General features: G+C 40.7%; 1 protein-coding gene across 1 annotated transcript in view; it reads right to left on the bottom strand.

Annotated features, from left to right (window-relative positions):
* TNFRSF21 (TNF receptor superfamily member 21) overlaps positions 1–20,693 on the bottom strand; it is a 99,150-nt gene that overhangs the window by 66,979 nt on the left and 11,478 nt on the right. Inside the window, exons 2-3 of the mRNA XM_075598499.1 lie at positions 6,785–7,379; positions 4,118–4,558 (exon numbers count right to left, since the gene is read on the bottom strand). Of these exons, the coding sequence (XP_075454614.1) occupies positions 4,118–4,558; positions 6,785–7,379 (1,036 nt within the window). The remainder of the gene's footprint in view (positions 1–4,117; positions 4,559–6,784; positions 7,380–20,693) is intronic.

Raw genomic sequence — 20,693 nt, 5'->3', positions numbered from 1 at the left:
ACGCGTGCATGGAGTGTCATGTAGTCACACTGCAGAGTTTCAGAAATGCGTCATTACAGAGATCGGCTTCCAGACAGGTCTTGAAGGCATGGAAAAAGAAGCATGGCTGATGACAATGGGATTAAAGAAGGTTTACAAGGAATCAATGTGTTGATTGTTTTATTGAGCGCAGTGTACACCTGTCCTGTTTCCTGCTGTTACTACCTATACATATAACATTACAGCATAACGATCAAATAAAAAAAATTTAACAAACAAAAAAAAGTTTACAATTATTGGGTCTTTTAGCGTAAAACAGGGATGTCAACTCCAGTCCTCAAGGGCCACCAACAGGTCAGGTTTTCAGGATATTCCTGCTTCAGCACAGGTGGCTCAACCTTAATGATTGAGCCACCTGTGCTGAAGCAGGGATAACCCCAATACCTGGCCTGTTGTTGGAGTTGACCACCACTGGCATAAAATATCTGCCATAGCTAGAGATGGACACATTTACCACCTATATTCGACGCAGATTGGCCAGTTCTCTGGAACCGCGACTTAAAAAGGCAGATTCCGGGTTTTTTCCTATTACTGAAAATCCATCCGACGGATTTGGAATCCGAACCTGCAAACTGAATCTGAATCCATCACATGGAATTATAATGGGGGGAGGAGTATATAAATAGTGGGGCATTTACTTTGTATCCGAAGTCGGATTCTTTAAAATCCAAGAATCCAAGCCCCATGGACGGATTTCAAAGAAACCAAAACGGGCTAAAGTGGATCAAATTTGACTTTGGATTTTAGCGCGCGGATTGGAATTGGCCTGAAAAGTCCGGGGAAATTCCCGGATCGGATGCGGACAGGTTTGCTCATCTCCAGCCATAACCCTATTTTTCTGCGGAAACCCCTGGTGATCCCACAGCGAATCCCTGATCTCAAGCATTAGATGAAGAGTGAAGGAAATGGGCAAGTTTGTGCAGTTTCAGAAGAAGCAGCAGCCAGCGCCATTACCAAAGAATATTTACATACTTCAGTCTTCCAGTGTTATAAATACCAGGACAAACAAAAGACCGCTGCCTCCTGACTGTAGCGAAGAAATAGTAACTTGGTGATATATTGTTCCACTGATTTTCTAACAAATTGGGCAAGATCTTAAAAAAAGTTGTAGTCCATCTTTAACAAACAGTTATTACCGGAGGGGGCTCAAGAAAGTGTTAAAACACAAACAAAACAAGTTTGCACAAACCAGATGTCAGCACAGTTCCAAACTAATTGTAACACACTCCAAAGCTGTAAATAGTCATAACTAATTATTTTAAGGGGAACTTTTCGGAATTTTACTACAATTAAAAAGTGACATTGAGTGCTCACTTGCATATAATTTCCCAGAATCGCAGGCTGCAGTGTAAACATTGTATGCTAAAGAGATAATGGGGAAATACAGGATTGCAGACCTGTCTGAGACGTGAATGTGCTCACAAGTGATATTTGTTATTTAGACTAATTTACATAAGTTCAATAAATGCTTACTTCCTCCTGTCCCATAAAACATTTCCATAGCGTACACAGAAGCACATATTTTAATTCCCAATTTATAACACATTTATTTCCTGCAGTCAATGATACAAGTAACAATTCTGGAAACTCCAACCTACTCCCTACACTAATCATTACAACACCTTTTTATTAGGGTGGGGGAAATTACTTGAATTATTGGGAGCTGTACTGACTTGGCAATAAAGAAAATTCAGACAGTGTCAAATGTTTATATTTAACAGAGAAACAACAATGTTAAAGGTTATTTTCCACAAAGAACGATAGTTAACTAATAGTGCATGAAAGGGACATTTTTAATGGGATACAGAAGTAGGAGTATTGCTAAATAATTTCTGAAAGCAGCCTTGGAAATATTTTCCAGACAGATTAATCGAGGCTCGGATGTTGCTTTAGTTTTCTACCTTATGTTTGTGTTACCACTGGACCTTTTTATGTTTGTCTTGTCTTAAAGGAGCAATCTAACCAATATCCTGCGTGGTCTTTTTTTTTTTTTAAATAAATCAGTTCTATAGTATTAGAGAATACTTACTACAGGCATACCCCGCATTAACGTACGCAATGGGTCCAGAGCATGTATAGAAAGTGCAAATGTACTTAAAGTGAAGCACTACCTTTTTCCCACTTATCGATGCATGTACTGTACTGCAATCGTCATATACGTGCATAACTGATGTAAATAACGCAGTTGTAACAGTCTCTATAGTCTCCCCGCTTGCGCACAGCTTCGGTACAGGTAGGGAGCCGGTATTGCTGTTCAGGACGTACTGACAGGCGCATTCGCGAGCTGCTGTTTGCCTATTGAGCGATATGTCCTTACTCGCGAGTGTACTTAAAGTAAGTGTCCTTAAACCGGGGTATGTCTGTACATTTTTTTTATTTTAAAATTCAACTTTTAATGCCATTTTGTATTAGTTTTAATATACTGAGCATCCTTTGATTTCTATAGCAGGCTTTAGCCCACTTCCCCAGCAGTGCAAGATCTTTGTAACATTTTCCTGTTTGGGATAATTTGTTACCAATATTTCCACCAGTTTGAGCTGTAAACTGTAGCAATAAATAATGTTACCTTAGTAATATAAGAATACGTTGCTGCTGCTGAATTAGGCTGCGCTTATAGTGCCGGCGATAGCGACGGTAACGTCACGCTACGGTCGCTGGAAAAATCAAATTGAAGCGACTTCCAGCGATCGCGACCAATCCGTCGCTCCTCCTATAAGCGCACGCGAAGGCTTCAATACATTTGTTTTGGATGGGTCGCTGTTTTGGATTGGCAGCATACCCTGTGCATACCTGCATTTTCATATGAACTGAATGAACCACACTACTGTGAGTTATATCTTAGTGGGTGTGCAGGTATGCGAGAGATAGAGGTACTGTATATTTTCACCATGTACCATTCTAATACATATAATGTTTCACCACTGGTATTTTACCTCTCGTTTTCCAAAATATCCTGAAAAAAAAAAAAGTTCTGGAAAGTGCAAAGAAATGGTGATCAGCTGGGACTGCTGCTTTAATGCTTATTATTTGTAAGATGTCCTGATATTGTACAGTAGGGTCTCTGTTGTCACATCTCTCTAGTTTTTATGCTGCTCACTGACTATTTTATTCCTCAAAATGAGCCCAACACCTACAGTAGATCAATATGACTGCTAATCAATCCTCTGTCACTTTGTAATATTAGTACTGTAGATCCTAAATAACATTATGAGATGCCCAAGACATTTTTTCTGACAAGACCTTTTGGAGTCTGCATGGAAATCAGCTCTGTGCTGCCTGGGAGTAGAGATAGAAAGACTCAAAAGAGCAGGAGTCGTCATGTTCACACTTTACTGCTGGCTTTGGGCCTTTTAAAATATATTTAAAAAAAAAAAACAGTTGATAATCTGTTTTAAAGCAGCAGTCCAAGCTGCCATTTTTTTTATTATTTACATTTTTCCCTCTTTAATATTTGCATCAATACAATCCACACAAGAATAAGTAATTAGCTAAATTGACGATCGATCCGTTCTCCTGTGATCGATCGGCAAAGATTTGGCTCAGGGGTTCACTAAATGGCTGTCAGTGTAACAGAAGAGGATCAAAGATGCAAAGTTCTGTGGGGAAGATCATGTGACCAGGCAGTCACTAGATATAATTGGTACACTGCTAGAAAGAAGGCAGGGCTCAAAAAGGGGTGTGCCAGAGCCTGTTTCAGAAGAGGAAGGGGATGTGATTTTGTAAATGGTTGCTATAGAAAAAAAATGCATGTTACATTATAATACATAAATGTCATTCAGGGTTGTTTTAAAAAAAATGCTACAAGTATTTTCTCATAGTACAGGGATATCAATAGTTAGTACCCTGGTACAGTGGTCTGGCTTATTATCATTTTGAGATATACCTGCATTTGAGCGCTTCAGCTATTTTCCATATCCTCATAGTACAGAACTGATTTATTTAAAAAAAAAAAAAAAAAAACACATGAAGGATATTGCTTGGTCTGCAGCTTTAAAGGACATACCTTTTAAATAGATCACTTTGGGGGACATGCACCATTAAAGCAAAGAGCAAATTAAAAAAAAAGGTTTCTACTCACCATGCCCATTGCAATAGTAAATCCACTTCTCCCGGTTCTGTACCAGTGCGGTTGACTTTTTAAAGCCGGATTTTTCGACAATGGAGCTGGGATCTTGCTTTGGTCCTTTCTTGAGGGTCCGGGAACTCTTCCGGATGCTGCAAACCACAATGATCACAAGTACTAGCAGCAGGAATAGAACGATCATCCAGGGTAAGTGCTCATTAATGTCAAAATGGTGCGGGTTCTGGCGGGGAGGTCCTCGTTTAGTGGTCTTGAAGCCGGTGTTCTTAATGCCTTCGCCTCCCTTCCTCACCACTCCTGGCTGCTCGACCTCAGTCACCTGCATAGGGTTTTTATGGTGCTTTTGCTGGTGGTCCTCCGTATCTTGGTCGTCCAAGGCGGTCATGTTCAAGTAGTTGGTTTCATTCCTTGCAGTCTCATTGTAAACATCGGTCGGCTCTGTAACACCATGGGGAGAAGTTGGGTTAACTTAAAAGTCGTTCCATAGTTGACGCCCGAGAAGGGGATCGATGTGCAAAATTAGAATGAAAGGAGTACAACACACACAGTATTAGAATAGAATGCCCAGCACGGAATCATGAGGTGGCCTGTGGAAAGATCTAGCTCAGAGCTCTGAAGTGCAGGCTACTTCATGATCAATCTATACTTGAGGCCGTGGAGGGGGGGAATACTGCACCTACATATTTTTTTTTTTAAACCTTAATATCTGCAGCACTGTGCTGAGCTGCATTATGAGCTCACTTGTTTACACTGGCAGCAGCCTGAGCTCTCAGCCAGTTCAGACGAGCTATCAGCAAACAAAACACCTGCTGCAGAACACCTTCAGGAAACCGGGTCCAAATGGCAGGCAAACTGCATGAAAAGCTCTTTGTTTGTAGAACAAGCGAGTACAGGTATGAAAGAAAAAAAAAACCTTTGGACGGCCATCCAGCTACTTTGCTTTCATTTAAAAGTACAGTTCCTTATAACTGGTTTTATAAATGAGATTCCATCGCTTAGAGGAACTCTCAACTTCTGTCCCCAAGACAACCCCCAGCCAACAGGTCAGGTTTTAAACAGGTCAGGTTTTAAAGATATCCCAGCTCCAGCACAGGTGGTACAATCAGCGTCTCAGTCTGAGACTGAGTGAGCCACCTGTGCTGAAGCAGGGACTGATTGAGCCAGCTGTGCTGAAGCTAGGATATCCTTAAAACCTGACCTGTTGGAGGAGGGTGGTTTTGAAGACTGGAATTGGCCACAGTGTAAGCTCTCAGGGGCAGGGGTTCTTTTTCCTAATGTGCTTTTATGTTTAATACACGTATTATACTAGATTTTCCCTGTATTATGTTGTCCTTCTTGGAGTATCCTGCATCCATTGTTGGCTTTAGATAAATACAAATACAGTACATTTGAATGCAGACTGAACAGGGTGTTTTTATGCTGCCTGCTGTGATTCTTTCCTTTATTTTATATGCCCATCAAAGATCTCTGCTGTCAGATTCGTGCCATAACATTGTTATACTGACTGTTAAAGCTTTATACTCTTCTGCCCCTCCTTACATCTCAGCCCTAATTTCTCGCTATGCACCATCCCGACTCTTGCGTTCTTTTCAAGGATGTCTTCTCTCTACCCCTTTGTATCTAAAGCCCTCTCCCGCCTTAAACCTTTCTCACTGACTGCCCCACACCTCTGGAATGCCCTTACCCTCAATACCCGACTAGCACCCTCTCTATCCACCTTTAAGACCCACCTTAAGACACACTTGCACCGTGGCTAATACTATGCATGATACATCAAGCTTGGCCCCCTGCAGACGCTCTTACCAGAACGCCCTACTGCTGTCTCTGTACGTTCTCCCTACCAACCAATTAGATTGTAAGCTCCCTGGAGCAGGGACTCCTTTTCCGAAATGTTACTTTTATGTCTGAAGCACTTATTCCCATGACCTGTTATTTATATTATTTGTTATTTATATGACTGTCGTGTATTACTGCTGTGAAGCGCTATGTACATTAATGGCGCTATATAAATAAAAACATACAATACAATTAGTTTACGAGCACCAGGAAATTGAAAGGAAACTAGGCCCCTCTGGAAGGGAACGTCACGGTAATGAGGACCAAATCATTTGTCTCAATAAAAAAAGATAACCCTATGACATATCTCACTTCTTCATTAAATGAACCTTACATTCATTTAAATGTACTTTTGGGGTCTCATTATTTATCCATCAGCAAAAATGTTCCTTTATTGCCCGTGTTATTTCTTTAAAATATCTTTTTTTTATTGCATGGAATGGGATCTTCTGACCTACTGTAATGCCTTGCGTCTGCCGCCGTGGTCTGTCTCTTTTAGGTGCAAGGCATTTGTGGGGCGCCAGTATCATGGCTCAAGTGGGGAGTGACCGGGACACACCCCTCACACAGATTGCAGTTCCCTGCCTTTAAGCTGTCCGGTCCAGAGGGGGGGTGGGAGGGGATTTATGTGGGTATGAAGAGGGGTGGGGGATTTATGTGGCTATGAAGGAGGGGGTTGGTGAAGAATCTGTACGTATAAAGGGGAATTGGTGTGGGTGTAAACGGGGACGAACTTGTGAATACTGGTGATATTTTCCAGCCCCTTAGGTATATGCACGTACACACACAATCACACACATTAAGAGGATTAAAAAAATGGAAACTCACCATATTCAGTGCGTGTAGAATTTACATCTGTAGAAGGAGAGGAAGAGAGGGGTCCACAAACATGGTCATGTTTATTTGTACCAGGTTCTAGCATCACCAGACCAAGCTCCGAACAATTTGTGTAGGTCTTGCATCTCATCACACTAGAAGGCACATCAGAAAAGGTACCCCGGGAGCACATCTTACACCGGACATCTTCACTCTCGCTTCCTCTCTTCCGGACACCCCAGCCTATCGGGCACACGGTGTGAGGAGCACAGGTGTCGTTGAGAAGAAATGCACCAGGTGGGCAAGAGCACTCGCGGTCAGACAAGGCAGTACAGGGTGTTTTCTCAACCATGGGCTGTCCACAAGGGTGTCTACAGACATGGCACCTCTCAATCCCATTCTCGTGTTTTGTGAAGGTGCCGTTGGGACAAAGGCTGCACTCTCGGAGGGCAGACTTGGTACAGTGCTTGGACACGTAGGTACCAGCAGGACATTTGTCACAGATTAGATCAGTGTGGCGGTATTTCCCCGATGGAAGAATGATCGTAGTCTTCTCGGATAGCTGAAGAGATTTAGCATCTGTTGTGTCAAGAAGGAAAAGTACGAACTGGAAGTAAACAAGAAAAGAGAAAAGGTTTAACATCTCTAACTCTAAACAAATATGGTAAGAAAGAAAATGCATGGCATAAAAGCAAAAACCTACTCTCTACCGCTCACCAATGTTTTTTCAGAAGCACCTTAGTGTTGTAAACACTTAAAAATTCCATACATAAAAATATATATATATATATATATATATATATATATATATATATATATATAACATAACACAAGGACCCCTGTAATACTGTACACAATAACAGCAGTGTTATTCATGATAGGACAAAATGGAAAGCTAGAAAATGAAATCTCTTTTACTTGAGCTTTGTGACTGTCACAAACCCAGGACTTCCAAATGAGCCCGTGTCTGCATTATCAGGGGAAATTATGACACTATATAGTAAACTAGCGCATATAATACACATTCTATATACACCTAATACACACAGGTAATTCACAGTTAAAATATATTAAAAAGCTCTAGGCACAAAAGTTTTGTCTCCACATCATTCTGCCCAATTTGTTGCAATTGCAAATTTGCCAGTACTTGGAACCGCTCTCTTAGGCTGCGCTTATAGTGCCAGCGACAGAGACATTGCGTCAAAACAATGCCGTCCTCGCATGCACTTATAGTAAGCACGACATGACGGCGCAATGGAGCGACAGCTTGGTCGCGATCGCTGGAAGTCATCTCAATTTGATTTTTCCAGCAACCAAAGCCTGACGTCACCGTCGCTGTCGCGCCGCCGGCACTATAAGCGCAGCCTTATTGTGCTAAGTGTTCAAAGATTCATCATGGAATGTTAGCAGGGAAGAGATCAGCGGCACACACACACACACACACACACACACACTCATTTACTAAGCCCATTATTAGTATTCAACCATGGTCATACCAGTCCACATACTAAAAACTCTCTTCTGCAAATTTTGGGGTTAAACTAAATGGAAGATGGATATTTCTTTATTCTTTTAATGTTTTTTTTATTTGTGGGTTCAAAACTTTTTCTTGCAGTGAGCAAATAAAAAAAATATATAACATTGTTTAAGACAACCATATAATTTGAAGGTTAATTAACTAGAGGGGGAAAAAAAAGATGATTTGAAAGGGGTTATATGGCTGCAAAACCAGGACAAAAAGTTCTGCAAAACCCTGCACCACATTTATGAAACAGTAAGGTCCTGCAGAAAGCTGGTTTATTTATTTATTTTTTGCTAAACTTGGTGCACTCTTTAAGCTTCTATTTTGCACAGATTGTGCAGCTGGGGGACTTACATACAGTACATAACTCCCTAAATGGATAAAAACAGATAGTGCAGCAGATAACTGAAGCCTTTGACGGCCTTTTATTCCCATCTTTTTACACTCGCTTCACAGAATTGTGACAGAACTTAAAATAAATAACTACCATTTTTAACATTACAGGTAATAATGCGTAGTCGGTGTGTCAGTTGTGTGACGGTGATCTCAGAAGAAAAACTTCCATGTCTTGGCCTAATTAATATGCTTCTTTTTTGCCTCAGGAATATCTAAGCTGCATTTATTTGAAGGCTCGATTTGTAGTCTTGTAAACCTGTATATATTTGTGTCTCAAGAACTATAATGATGTGGTCCAATTTAAAGGAAACATTAAATGCAACAAACCAACCTGAAAACTATGTTACAATAGAAATCTGTAACTGAGGAGTGCTGAGGAGTTCACTAGACATCTGTGCCATAACCCTAAGTAACACTCACAATGTCATAAAACACCAATTAAAAAATAAATAAACCTTGTACATCTCACTGAGTTTGTAAACTTCACTGGATTCCTTTCCCTATTGTATTATAGGTCACTGTATTCTGACTGGTTGGTGCATACATTGTTGCTATTATACAGTAAATCAAAATACACACTCATACCAATTATTTTGAGAGCTGATGTACAACCCCGTCTGCATTTAATATTTGCTGTTGGTACAGTGACCTTTCCAGTGACTTGTCTGAAAACAGACTCAAAATACAAGTGGGTAGGGACGTTCATTAGCGTCCTTCGTGATCTGGTGCAGTGGTTTTAATACCGAGGAAATCCCTAAAGCCTCGTCAGTGATACTGCAAACAAATGCTGGGCTCTGACTCACCCGAGATTAGGAATATCAGTCAGGTGAACATTCAAGGCATTTATTGTAGCTGAGGTGAAAGAAATGAACAACGTTGCATTGTACATGAAGAAGGAGACCACCCCAAAACATTGAGCATTTCTTTTAACTCTGCTACAATAAATGCACTGAGTGTGTTGGATGCCAGGCTTGTTTGCATTACAGAAAAAAAACAAGCAAAATCATGCAACCTAAGGCCATTAAGGTTTGCTTTTATGAACGAGAGACAGATAGGAGACAGAGAGAGAGAGGGTGAAAGAGAAAGAGGGGGTGGAAGAGAGAGAGAGGGGGGTGGAAGAGAGAGAGAGAGGGGGTGGAAGAGAGAGAGAGAGGGGGGGTGGAAGACAGAGAGAGGGGGGTGGAAGAGAGAGAGAGAGAGGGGGGTGGAAGAGAGAGAGAGAGAGGGGGGTGGAAGAGAGAGAGGGGGGGGTGGAAGAGAGGGGGTGGAAGAGAGAGGGGGTGGAAGAGAGAGAGAGGGGTGAAAGAGAGAGAGGGGGTGGAAGAGAGAGAGAGGGAGGGTGGAAGAGAGAGGGGTGGAAGAGAGAGGGGGTGGAAGAGAGAGAGAGCAAGAGAACCTTATTGGCCTTAGGTAGTAGAGCTGCACGCTTTAAGTAAAGTGAATCAAACATTTTACGACAAATTCGCAAAAATTCTAACTTTCGAAGAATTGCAATTTTTGGAGCAGATTCAAACTTTGACGATAAGTTTGTCCCTCTTACAGGGGATGAGGCTCTATGTTTGAAAGGAGAGAAAAGACAAACACTAAACTGAAATATGCACTCATATATATCTCATACTGTACTTATAATATGGGAAAGTCTATACGGATATTAACCTCTGTTCTTTTAATGTAACCATGTACTTTTTATAACTCTGTGCCCAGGACATACTTGAAAACGAGAGGTAACTCTCAATGTATTACTTCCTGGTAAAACATTTTTATAAATAAAAATAAATAAATGTGCCCTGATAGTAATGGACAATGTAATATAATCAACCTATAAAACCCAACTTGTATTAGATCTAATAGAATGTGGAAATACTCAAATATAATACAAATGAAAAGTAATAATATCAATAGATCAGGGGAGGGGGAGAGGGGAAAAAGGGTGAATAGTTCTAACCGAACAAGTAGATATTAAGATAGATGACAGCTACAGTATAAGACTGCAAATTACTGGAGAGGCTGTTAATCTGAGGTACTAACTACAGCTATAGTGCTGGGAAGAGGCCAGTGGTCTTGTGTATAAATCTGGCAAACCAGCTGTCTCTCCTAGTTAGCACACGATGCTGACGTAGCAAACGCTGTGCTGGGAAGAGAACATTAGTTATGCCTGATACAGTCATTCCCCAGTATGCAGTAATCACATCGCTACGCCTGATAGAGTCCATGTCTTCTGATAGCACTGATGGTAAATCCGTCTACCAAGTGACCATTAGCTGTACTAGGAAATCCCGTGTTTTAGTGATGTATTCATAGTACTGTATGTGTGTAGCGAAAAACTAACCACTATATCACTCAGCTACGTAAATAGAAAAACAGATACATTATTGCATCTTCAGGATGTGAACTAATTAGAATAGTTGGAGCAGACAGCATAGAAAATACTAAGAATAATAACACAGTCTCCTATTCATACAATTACTTTCCTACCTACTGTACAGGACTTTATAACATCCATCAGAGCAACAGCAGCTCTGTATGTTGTCTGCTGTATATTGTATTGTATGTATGTCTTTATTTATATAGCGCCAAAAGTGTACTCGGCGCTTCACAAAGAATACAGTACAGGGAGTTATAATAATACAAGTGCAGCAAAATCAGACAATAGGAAAGGAAATCCTTGCCCCGAAGAGCTAACAATCTAAGAGGTTTGATGGGGAACTTACAGAGACAGTAGGTGAGGGAGTAAGTGCTGTAGATGGCAGTGCTTGGCCACAATGGGTGGGAGGAGTGACTGAGTGTGGGACAGTAACCATGAGAGCTTATGGGGATCTTAATGTCAAACCAAGCTAGGGGCTTCTGCTACCATCACCTCTATTAACAGCAGCAGCAGATTATGCCAACTGTGCTAGGAAAATAGCAACTAATCATTGTGCACAATAGCGAACCCAGTCCCGATGCGCATGTCCTAAAGAGAATGGCAGTCGTTTCTTCCTAGCACAATATGATGTTTATACTATCACTTTACTGTGCATGACTAGGGAAAGGAAGATAGCTGCTCTAGATGATATAGATTAAGATTATATGGGATTTATCATTTTTTTGCCATATGTATCAGTGAACTCTTAATTTATGTACCAGTTACAAAAAGAGTGACTGATCTAAGAGTGACTAAGACCCATTTTATAGTGGCGGGTGCGGATTTTTAGTTGGCTGACGTTAGTCAGCCTTTCTATAGAAAGGCCGCACGCACGGCAGGGAGAGGGGAGCCGACAGACAGCGGCGAAGATGAAGAAATTAATGTTTTCGAGCCTGCGCTCAAATGTATGTATTAGTGTGTATGTGTGTATATGTGTATGTATGGATGTGTGGGGGGGGGGGGGAGAGGGGGGGCGTAAATAATTGCACAAATAACAAAATTATTAAACTTTTTTTTTTATTTAAAAAATTCTTACTTAAGACTTCATTTCACTCACACAACATATTCACATACATACACACACACACATATATACATACACACACATATATACACGTACCTGCAGCTCCCGGCACTATATACAGGAAAAGCATGCGGCACGTGCACGCGTGATCGCATAGGAACGCGCGGCCACACGGCCGCATCATGTATATAACAGCCATAAGACATGGGATTTCCTACTACAGCTAATGGTCACTTGGGTGGATGGGTTCATCTTCAGTGCTATCAGAAGACAGTGACTATCAGGCATAGCGATCGGATTACTGTGCATACTAGGGAATTATCAGGCATTGCTAATGTTCTCTTCCCAGCACAGCTTCAGCACATCAGCATTGTGTGCTAACTAGGGGAGACAGCTGGTTTGCCAGATTTATACACAAGACCATTCCCAGCACTATAGCTGTAGTTTCTATCCATCAGTTTAACAGCCTCTCGAGAGTCAGATGTACTCTTATAGCTGTCATCTATCTTAGATTTGTGCTGGCACCTACCTGTCTGGGTAGAACTATTCCCCTCTTTTTCCCTCTCTCCCCTCTGATCTATTGATATTATTACTCGGGGTTTTTTCATTAGTATTATATTTTAGCATATCGAATAAATGTTAGGATTTATAGGTTGATTAGATTACACTCAGGGTACATATCCGTATAGACCGTCCTATATTATAAGTATGAGACAGATAGGAGTGCATATTTCTGTTTAGGGTTTGTCTCTTCTCCCGTTTTCATGATATGCATTGTAACAAACCTTTAATGCTGCACCTTTATACCCATCTATTTACTGATCCATAAGCAGTTACATTTTTCTCTTGCTTTTTTTTTTTAGATCCAAGTTTCAAAGCCCTCATATGCGTTCCTTAATTCTGCAAGTGCATTCAGTTGTCATAGTGTAATACTACAAATTATGACAAATAAAAGGAAAATGTGTTTTACCCTCAAGGTTTTAAAGGAGCCTCTGACATTGCACCTGTGTATGGACAGTAAATTAATCCAAGTAGGATGAGGCTGGTACCATTCATCTGTTAATTACTGAGAGAGAGGTATTGAATATTTTATACTTCTTGATTAAACCAAGTGTAATGAATATGGCAGAAATGATTAAATTTAAAGTATTTGAATTAATCTGGAACACGAGAGGTTAACGTTGGTTACAAAAGATTTGTTTTTATGGCCTGTTAAAAACAGGCCTGCGGTTTATAGCCTAAGGTTATGAAAATGTCCCTGGTCAAGGGAATGTGACAAGCTACAGACAGTACACACCCTACAGGCCTGTCAAGGTATCTGGAGTCTCTCTCACAGAGCAAACAATTATGGGGGTGCAGAGTGTGTGTGTGTGTGTGTGTGTGTGTGTGTGTGTGTGTGTGTGTGTGTGTGTGTGTGTGTGTGTGTGTGTGTGTGTGTGTGTGTGTGTGTGTGTGTGTGTGTGTGTGTGTCATACTTTCAACCCATGACCTCCTGGGAGGAAACCTACTAGAAGACTTTGTGTGGTTATGTATAGGTTTTCGGTTTTACTCATTCTTATTTTACACACCGTCTAACCCAATGTACTGTTTGCAATTTCGTCATCTTTTTTTCTGTAATACCTTTTGTTAAATGAAATCCTACATTTATTAAGTACTGTCTTTGTACTCTTAACTCAGCCAATTATCTTTGGAAGAATTGCTTTCTTTTGCTAATTTGTATATTCTTCAGATTTTCCCAAGGTATAAAACCGTGAAATCATCTTGGCATTGGCAACATAATTTGTCTGTATTGTGATGGTTTTCGGGGGGCATAAGTGGCCATTTATAGTAACCTGGGGGATAAGTTGTTGTCAACAGTTTTCGCGGATCAGCATGTAAATGACACTGCCCTGCGAGGCAAAATCCCGTTCTATTTCCTGACCATTTTCTGGATTTGTTTGTCTGCAGTTTTCTGTTAAGTATGGTTATTCCAATTATATATATGTGTTTTACTAAGTCATCACGTGACATGAATGTTTTGACAGCGAAGGGTTTAATTTGCACTATATAAAGAACAATAGCGTGGCAAATACGTGTTCTGCTATTTTAATACATCAGTGTCTACAGATAATGAACATAATTGTGAACTATATACTACATGGATGACTGTCCTATTAACGTTTCATAATTACAGGTGTAGATTTGTTGCGCTCTTATATTTTTAAAGTAACGTTAAAATGATTGTACATTGTACATAAAAAAACATTTATTTTACCAGCGTTTTTAACCCTTTGGCTGCTAGGGGACCTGCAACATTTTGTAGTGTACTGCAATACTTTGCAGTTCTTTCTGGCAGTGAAACTGTTAAAGCAGTACTTTGCAGAAGAGGCTCTCTCTCTGCTGCCTAAAACTCCTGATCAAGCTCCCTCAAAAATATACTTCTGGGGATGGATTAAATTGGCCACCAGAGATTGCCACATTAACCATGGAAGCCAAGTAAAAATAGTGTGTGTCTGTGTACATACACACACACACACACACACACACACACACACACACACACACACACACACACACACACACACACACACACACACACACACACACACACACACACACACACACACACACACACGACACAACGCTTTGGAAATTTCAGGAATATCCTCAGCGGGCAAAGTGTGATTTTACTTAAGGGGTACAGGTTACCCCTATCTTTAATTTTTTTCACACCCAGAGTAACACTACTATTTCTTTCCAAAGTTACCGTTCTACTTTCATTTGAAAGAAAAATGGATAGATGAGCAAATCCTTCCCTTTTACAGCATAAATGTTGTTTAAATCTTTCTAAAATACAGCCCAGAGATATTTGTCCTAAAAAGACATTTCCTTGTGTAGTTTGCTGATAAATATGCACACACAAATACACCCAGTACCCAGTAAAAACGTTTCTCTATGAGCACTGATCGTGTACATCAGGCATATCAAAAGCAAAATGATCTTAAGGGCCACTTTCTAAATTCACCACTATAGTGATGGCCACAATTACCGTTATTATTGTTACAACATTTTGGAACAATAGATATGAGCTCATGTGAATAAATCTGCTAGTTATAGAAACTACTAAAAAATAGCACCATATTTATCAAATAAACACAATTAATTTGGTTTCATTTTTATACAGCTGTTGTCTACACTTGTTCCCTCAGTCAAAGCGACAACCAAAATAGCTTTTACCACACTGGCACAGCCGCTGGCACCAAGCTTCTTGCATCCTCACTTAAACCCATACCATAAAATATTTATATATATCCCGTTTGGTGGAGTTCCACACTCACCCGCTCTGCCATGGTACCATGCAGCAGCCTCTTGCACTCTGTTCCCACTCCACCAACTGCAGGATTAGCAGCTCTAGGCGTCACTCCATTTTAAATTAGATGCTGGCAAATTAGGGGAGATCAGGTTTTTTAAGCATACGACAAAAGACAAAAATACCCAATGCTACATCCCATGTGACAATAGACATGAAGTATTTAACTATTCTCATGAGTAAGGGTCATTTCTTTAAACCCTTTGGCCAAAGCGTTATAAGCCTGCAGCCACGTCACAGCATGACCAGTATGCAGGTCCTAACACTACCTGGGAAAGTTCTCCTTTACCGCTGCAGTGGAGGGAGAATGGTCTCAGTGGTCCTGTCCTGCACAGGTACATGGAAAAACCAGCAACTTAAAAAGTGGGGTGGGGTGAGCTTAAACCCTGGGAGGAGGGGCCACTAACCTCCAATCAATTTTTACGCATACGGCCTGATGTACATTGTTATTTTATACACTTCATGTAGCCATCCTCATAAAGGCCATCACTAACAAATGTGCCACTCGCTATATTTTTCCTGACCTAGGAAATTCTCACAACCACTTGATCTCACAAGTGACGCCAAACAGTTTAGTCTGCGTGGAATATTGCAGACGACTAATCATATGCATTCTTAAAGGATTACTATATGTGAGCAATTCCCACAAGTTTTTCCTGCCCGTCATACCTCTCTTCCGGGAACAAAAGGTAATGACTACTGAACTTTAACCACGTTGTGGTAAATGTATCAAGAGCAGTAAAAGTCCTTCCTTTTTGGTGGTCACAGCCATCTAAGGATAGAATAGTCTTACTCAAAACAGCAAGATGGAAAGCCATAAATACTCAAGGATCCACACAGTGCCATTAAACCAGGTCTCGTAACATTACGTTACTTAACACAGGAACGGATGTTGTGTTCCCAGAGTTAATGTGGTATCCTGAAAGTGAATCATGTGCAAAATCAACATTGGAAAACACCTCATTTGCATTTAGTTAACATCACATTATTGTAGCATAAAACTGCTCCAACACAGACCCCAAAATATGTTTTTTTCACGGAGGGAAAGGAAAAAAAAGGACTTAGGAGGGAATCCTGTAATACCGCTGACCACCACCATTCATAAGGACATTTGATTGGGCCGATGCGAAGGTACCCGAGATGTGTGCGAATAGGAGTAATCTAAATATACTTTGTATATATACACAATTAGCGTATATATCCCAGGTGTGCTCCTTTATGTGTACAGGTGTCTCCACGTGTTGTATACCAGTGATTTTGGGGAGATGCTTATAGCACTTGGGACTTTCATGAGGAAGGAGGAGGTTCTCTCTCCCTCTGCCTCTCCAAATGGTGGCGGATGGCGAATTTCCAAACATTCACTGCAATTTACGTACACTGGCGACACACTTTATTCGAGCTCGGCTAGTCCCACGAATTCGGGTATACCCGGGTGTATTGAGGTTTGTGACTGTTTTCTGCCCGAGTGCATTGAGGTATTTTCCAGGCAGGGATTGAAGCATTTTATTCCCGCTGGCTGCAATACTGCACAGTATATATATATATATACTGCATTACAATTCATGAATTTATGCCATCTGGTAGACACGCGAAGCATTGCAGCCTATTAAATCCTAATCATTATCATTTAACAGATCAGCCGCCCATCAGCCAGGCATGAACCCAGGCTGGGAAGGCAAACGCAACGGGGCTTGTCAGAGGTGAGGAGCGGCGCATTCCAGGTATCTGCCAGGTACATACCGGGTATTTGGTCGAATAAAGTGTGTCGGTGCAGTACACCATCTTCGCATCCGAATATTGGTCCGTGAACCGAAGTTTGTCAAAAGACCAGCAAAGAATTTGCAGGCCGAATTTGGAGACATTTGCCAATTTCTAATCCAGACACCACAAAAGACCTATTTCAGGGTCTGCATAGGACCCCAAGTCTAACTTTGACAAGGAACGTTAATGGGGTTTAGTGGATTGGCGATGCTGTGACAATACCTATGTGCATATCACAATTACCAACGTCTGTTATATTTAACACTATAATAGTTATTTAAAGAATATAACAAAACACAATGGAAAAAAATAGATTTAAATTGAGAGAAGTCATTTTGACATTACACAGACACATTATGTACTTGGTAAACAGAATTAAACATGAACTTGAACCATTATACTAGTTTGCACTTGAAGGTGTAGTCCCTTTTAGGATTAAAATGAACACACAATAGGGACATGTTTAAATAGTTTAATCTAGATGATTAACAGTTTTTTTTTTTTTAACAATTAGCTACCGATCAGTAAATGAATGTGTAAACATGGGAAGCAGACACGTGGGAATAGTCTGATTTCCTCTTACGACTCTCTTTTCTGTGATCACGGCTTTTAAAGAAGTTTGAACGTGTAAACTCCCCTGGTCCCCCTCCCCTACTGTTTTTTGGCTAAGAAGGGCACGGTGGGTAACAGTGCGCATAAACCTTTCCTTGAGGGCTACTACCCAATCCAAAAACTGTGATAATAAGAAAATTCTTAATTTCCCAATAATCCCAACACAGCCAAACGTTTGCTTCAAGTATTATCACATTTGTTTAAAAGGGGAAGACAATAACAATATTTAGCTAACAGAATGGTTAGGAGCGGATTCCCTAAGCAGCTCTGTATGTTTACGTTAGCAGTATGATTACCTAATTTGCCAATCGGTAGAGAATGCAACTAATAGCTGTGAAGTTTTTAGAAATGTTGCAGGCTGGAATCGGAACCCAGAAACACACAAGGCCGATCGGTTACTGTTAAGGACACTCCGTTTCTTTTAGAACACTCCGTACAGTGTCTGCCGGAGTAAGCGGGTTTGCTACAGAACCGCGCAATGGAAACGGTAGTTTTTTTTAGGTTTTTGTTTTACAATAACAAATTGAACTTATCTACATTATTAGATGTGCCAAACAGTGCAATTCATTGCTCTTCCGCCACAAAGCTATAATGTAAGCCAGGGGGTGCTCAACTCCAGTCCTCAAGTCCCCCCCCCCCCCCCCCACCAATGGGTCAGGTTTTCAGGACATCCCAGCTTCAGCACAGGTGGCTCAATCAGTCTTTGACTAAGCCACCTGTGCTGAAGCAAGGACTGATTGAGTCACCTGTGCTAAAGCTGGGGTATCCTGAAAACCTGACCTGTTGAGGACTGGGGATGAGCACCGCTGCTGCTGTATGCCATAAAACAACCGATAGAAAAATAGAAAGGTTCAGCCTGACCCTGCAAAGATATAAAGACACAATGTACCACACGAGTCTACTGCAGGATTTATTCAATATCCTCTGAAAGCATTAGTTTCAGTTCAGATGCCAATATTATGCCTGATGGGAGTTATTCATTAGGCTGTGACCGTGCCAACCGGAGCAGCACCACACTAAAACTCCCATCGAAATTACAGGCAGGCTCTATCGCAGGTTAATGAATAGCCCGATGGGTACTCCTGTCTGCACTATTTACCCCTATTTAGTTTAGATGAAGCTGTCTTCCCCGTTATGTAGAAGATTTTAGCCCCATTAATTTGCTTGGAGATGAATTTCCGATTCAGTGTGAAGTAATTATTGACTCATTGGCGAAGCATTAAGGCCCATTCAAGTTAATGTGACATAACGCTTCAGTTAGGAGGTAATAATTGTGTGTGTGTGTGTGTGTGTGTGTGCGTGCGTGCGTGCGTGCGTGTGTGGCACAAGTATTCACCTCCTAACCTTTTTTTTTATTCAAAGCTACAAAGCTGCCGTGGTTAAACTGCGCACTGTTATCTGAGGATGAGGTTAAACTGCGCATTGTTACCTGAGGAGGAGGAGGTTAAACTGCGCATTGTTACCTGAGGAGGTTAAACTGCGCATTGTTACCTGAGGAGAAGGAGGTTAAACTGCGCATTGTTACCTGAGGAGGAGGTTAAACTGCGCATTGTTACCTGAGGAGGAGGTTAAACTGCGCACTGTTATATGAGGGGGAAGAAATGTACAACATGAAATGTTCTGGTTGCATCAGTATTCAGCCCCCTTACGTTTTCAAGTCTTACCATATTTGATTGTTAATGACAAATTTCAATACAAAAATGCTTTTTATTTAAAAAATAAATAAATAATTGTTAGATGGTCCACATGCATGAAATTTTTAGAGCTAGAAAATACTCAATGTCATTTCTGCTGCATGATTAAATTAGGGGCAATTACAGTTGCAAAAAAAAAATGATTTGTTAAATAAAATGGGGCTCTCTTGTCTGTCTAGGATCCGGTGGTGTCCCAAACTGCTCTACCTCTTCCTGCTGCAGTTTCAAGTTGGGCGCCATTATTGCTCATGGAGCGTGCGCACTGTGGCGACTGAACTCCTCTGAACCGACTACCATCCCTCCAGTTGTAGAGGTTCGGTCACACCCCTTGGATTTGTGCTAAGTATTTTTTTGCTTCAGCATTGGTTTGTTGACATCTGTCTTTAGCTCTGCTGCCCTACTGTGTGTGTGCTAATTCAACGGGCACTACTGCCATTGTGTTATGTTCTTGCATCCATTGTTACATGCAATTTACCTTTAGGGCTATTACTATTAGAACTTCTGACCGGCCGGTCCAAGTGTTAGGAGGCTAAATCCTTGCCTCCACACTTTAGGATTAGGATGTCTGTCTCTCAATTTGGGATTTCGGATTTTTGCTTATATGGCTACCTTTAGCTTATTTAGTACTTATCCATCTCCTTGTTTCTACACGTTAGATACCTGTTACTATGCTAGCTAGATCAGGATTTGTTGCATGTGTACATATAGCTATTTGCAGCCTATTGCTTACTTACTTTTTTAGTGTTCAGTATTACATCCGCCTTGTGGACATTGCGGACCTTTTTATTGTTATTTGTTATATGTGCTGAATACATTTTGATATTTTTGTATGCTAGAGAGCTACATTTGGGATTCTTTTTTCTTTGTTTCAGTTTTCACATATTTATTATCCCTAGCACCGCCAGTAGAGTTGACTCGACACTTTACCTTACTGGCTTTAGCACTTTTTATTTATGGTCTGTTGCAGGCTTCTTTCGTGTTATATATATATATATATATATATATATATATATATATATATATATATATATATATATATATATATATATATATATATACAGTATATATATCAGGTTAAATATACTGAACATCACTTAATCGGACCTTTTTTAGGGTGTATATCACATGGACCAAGATAAATAAATCTAATTAACCACCT

Source organism: Ascaphus truei, chromosome 4 (assembly GCF_040206685.1).
Source record: "Ascaphus truei isolate aAscTru1 chromosome 4, aAscTru1.hap1, whole genome shotgun sequence".
Taxonomy (NCBI): domain Eukaryota; kingdom Metazoa; phylum Chordata; class Amphibia; order Anura; family Ascaphidae; genus Ascaphus; species Ascaphus truei.
The sequence above is the reverse complement of the archived record's forward strand: the minus strand, read 5'-3'. Positions and strand labels throughout refer to the sequence as shown.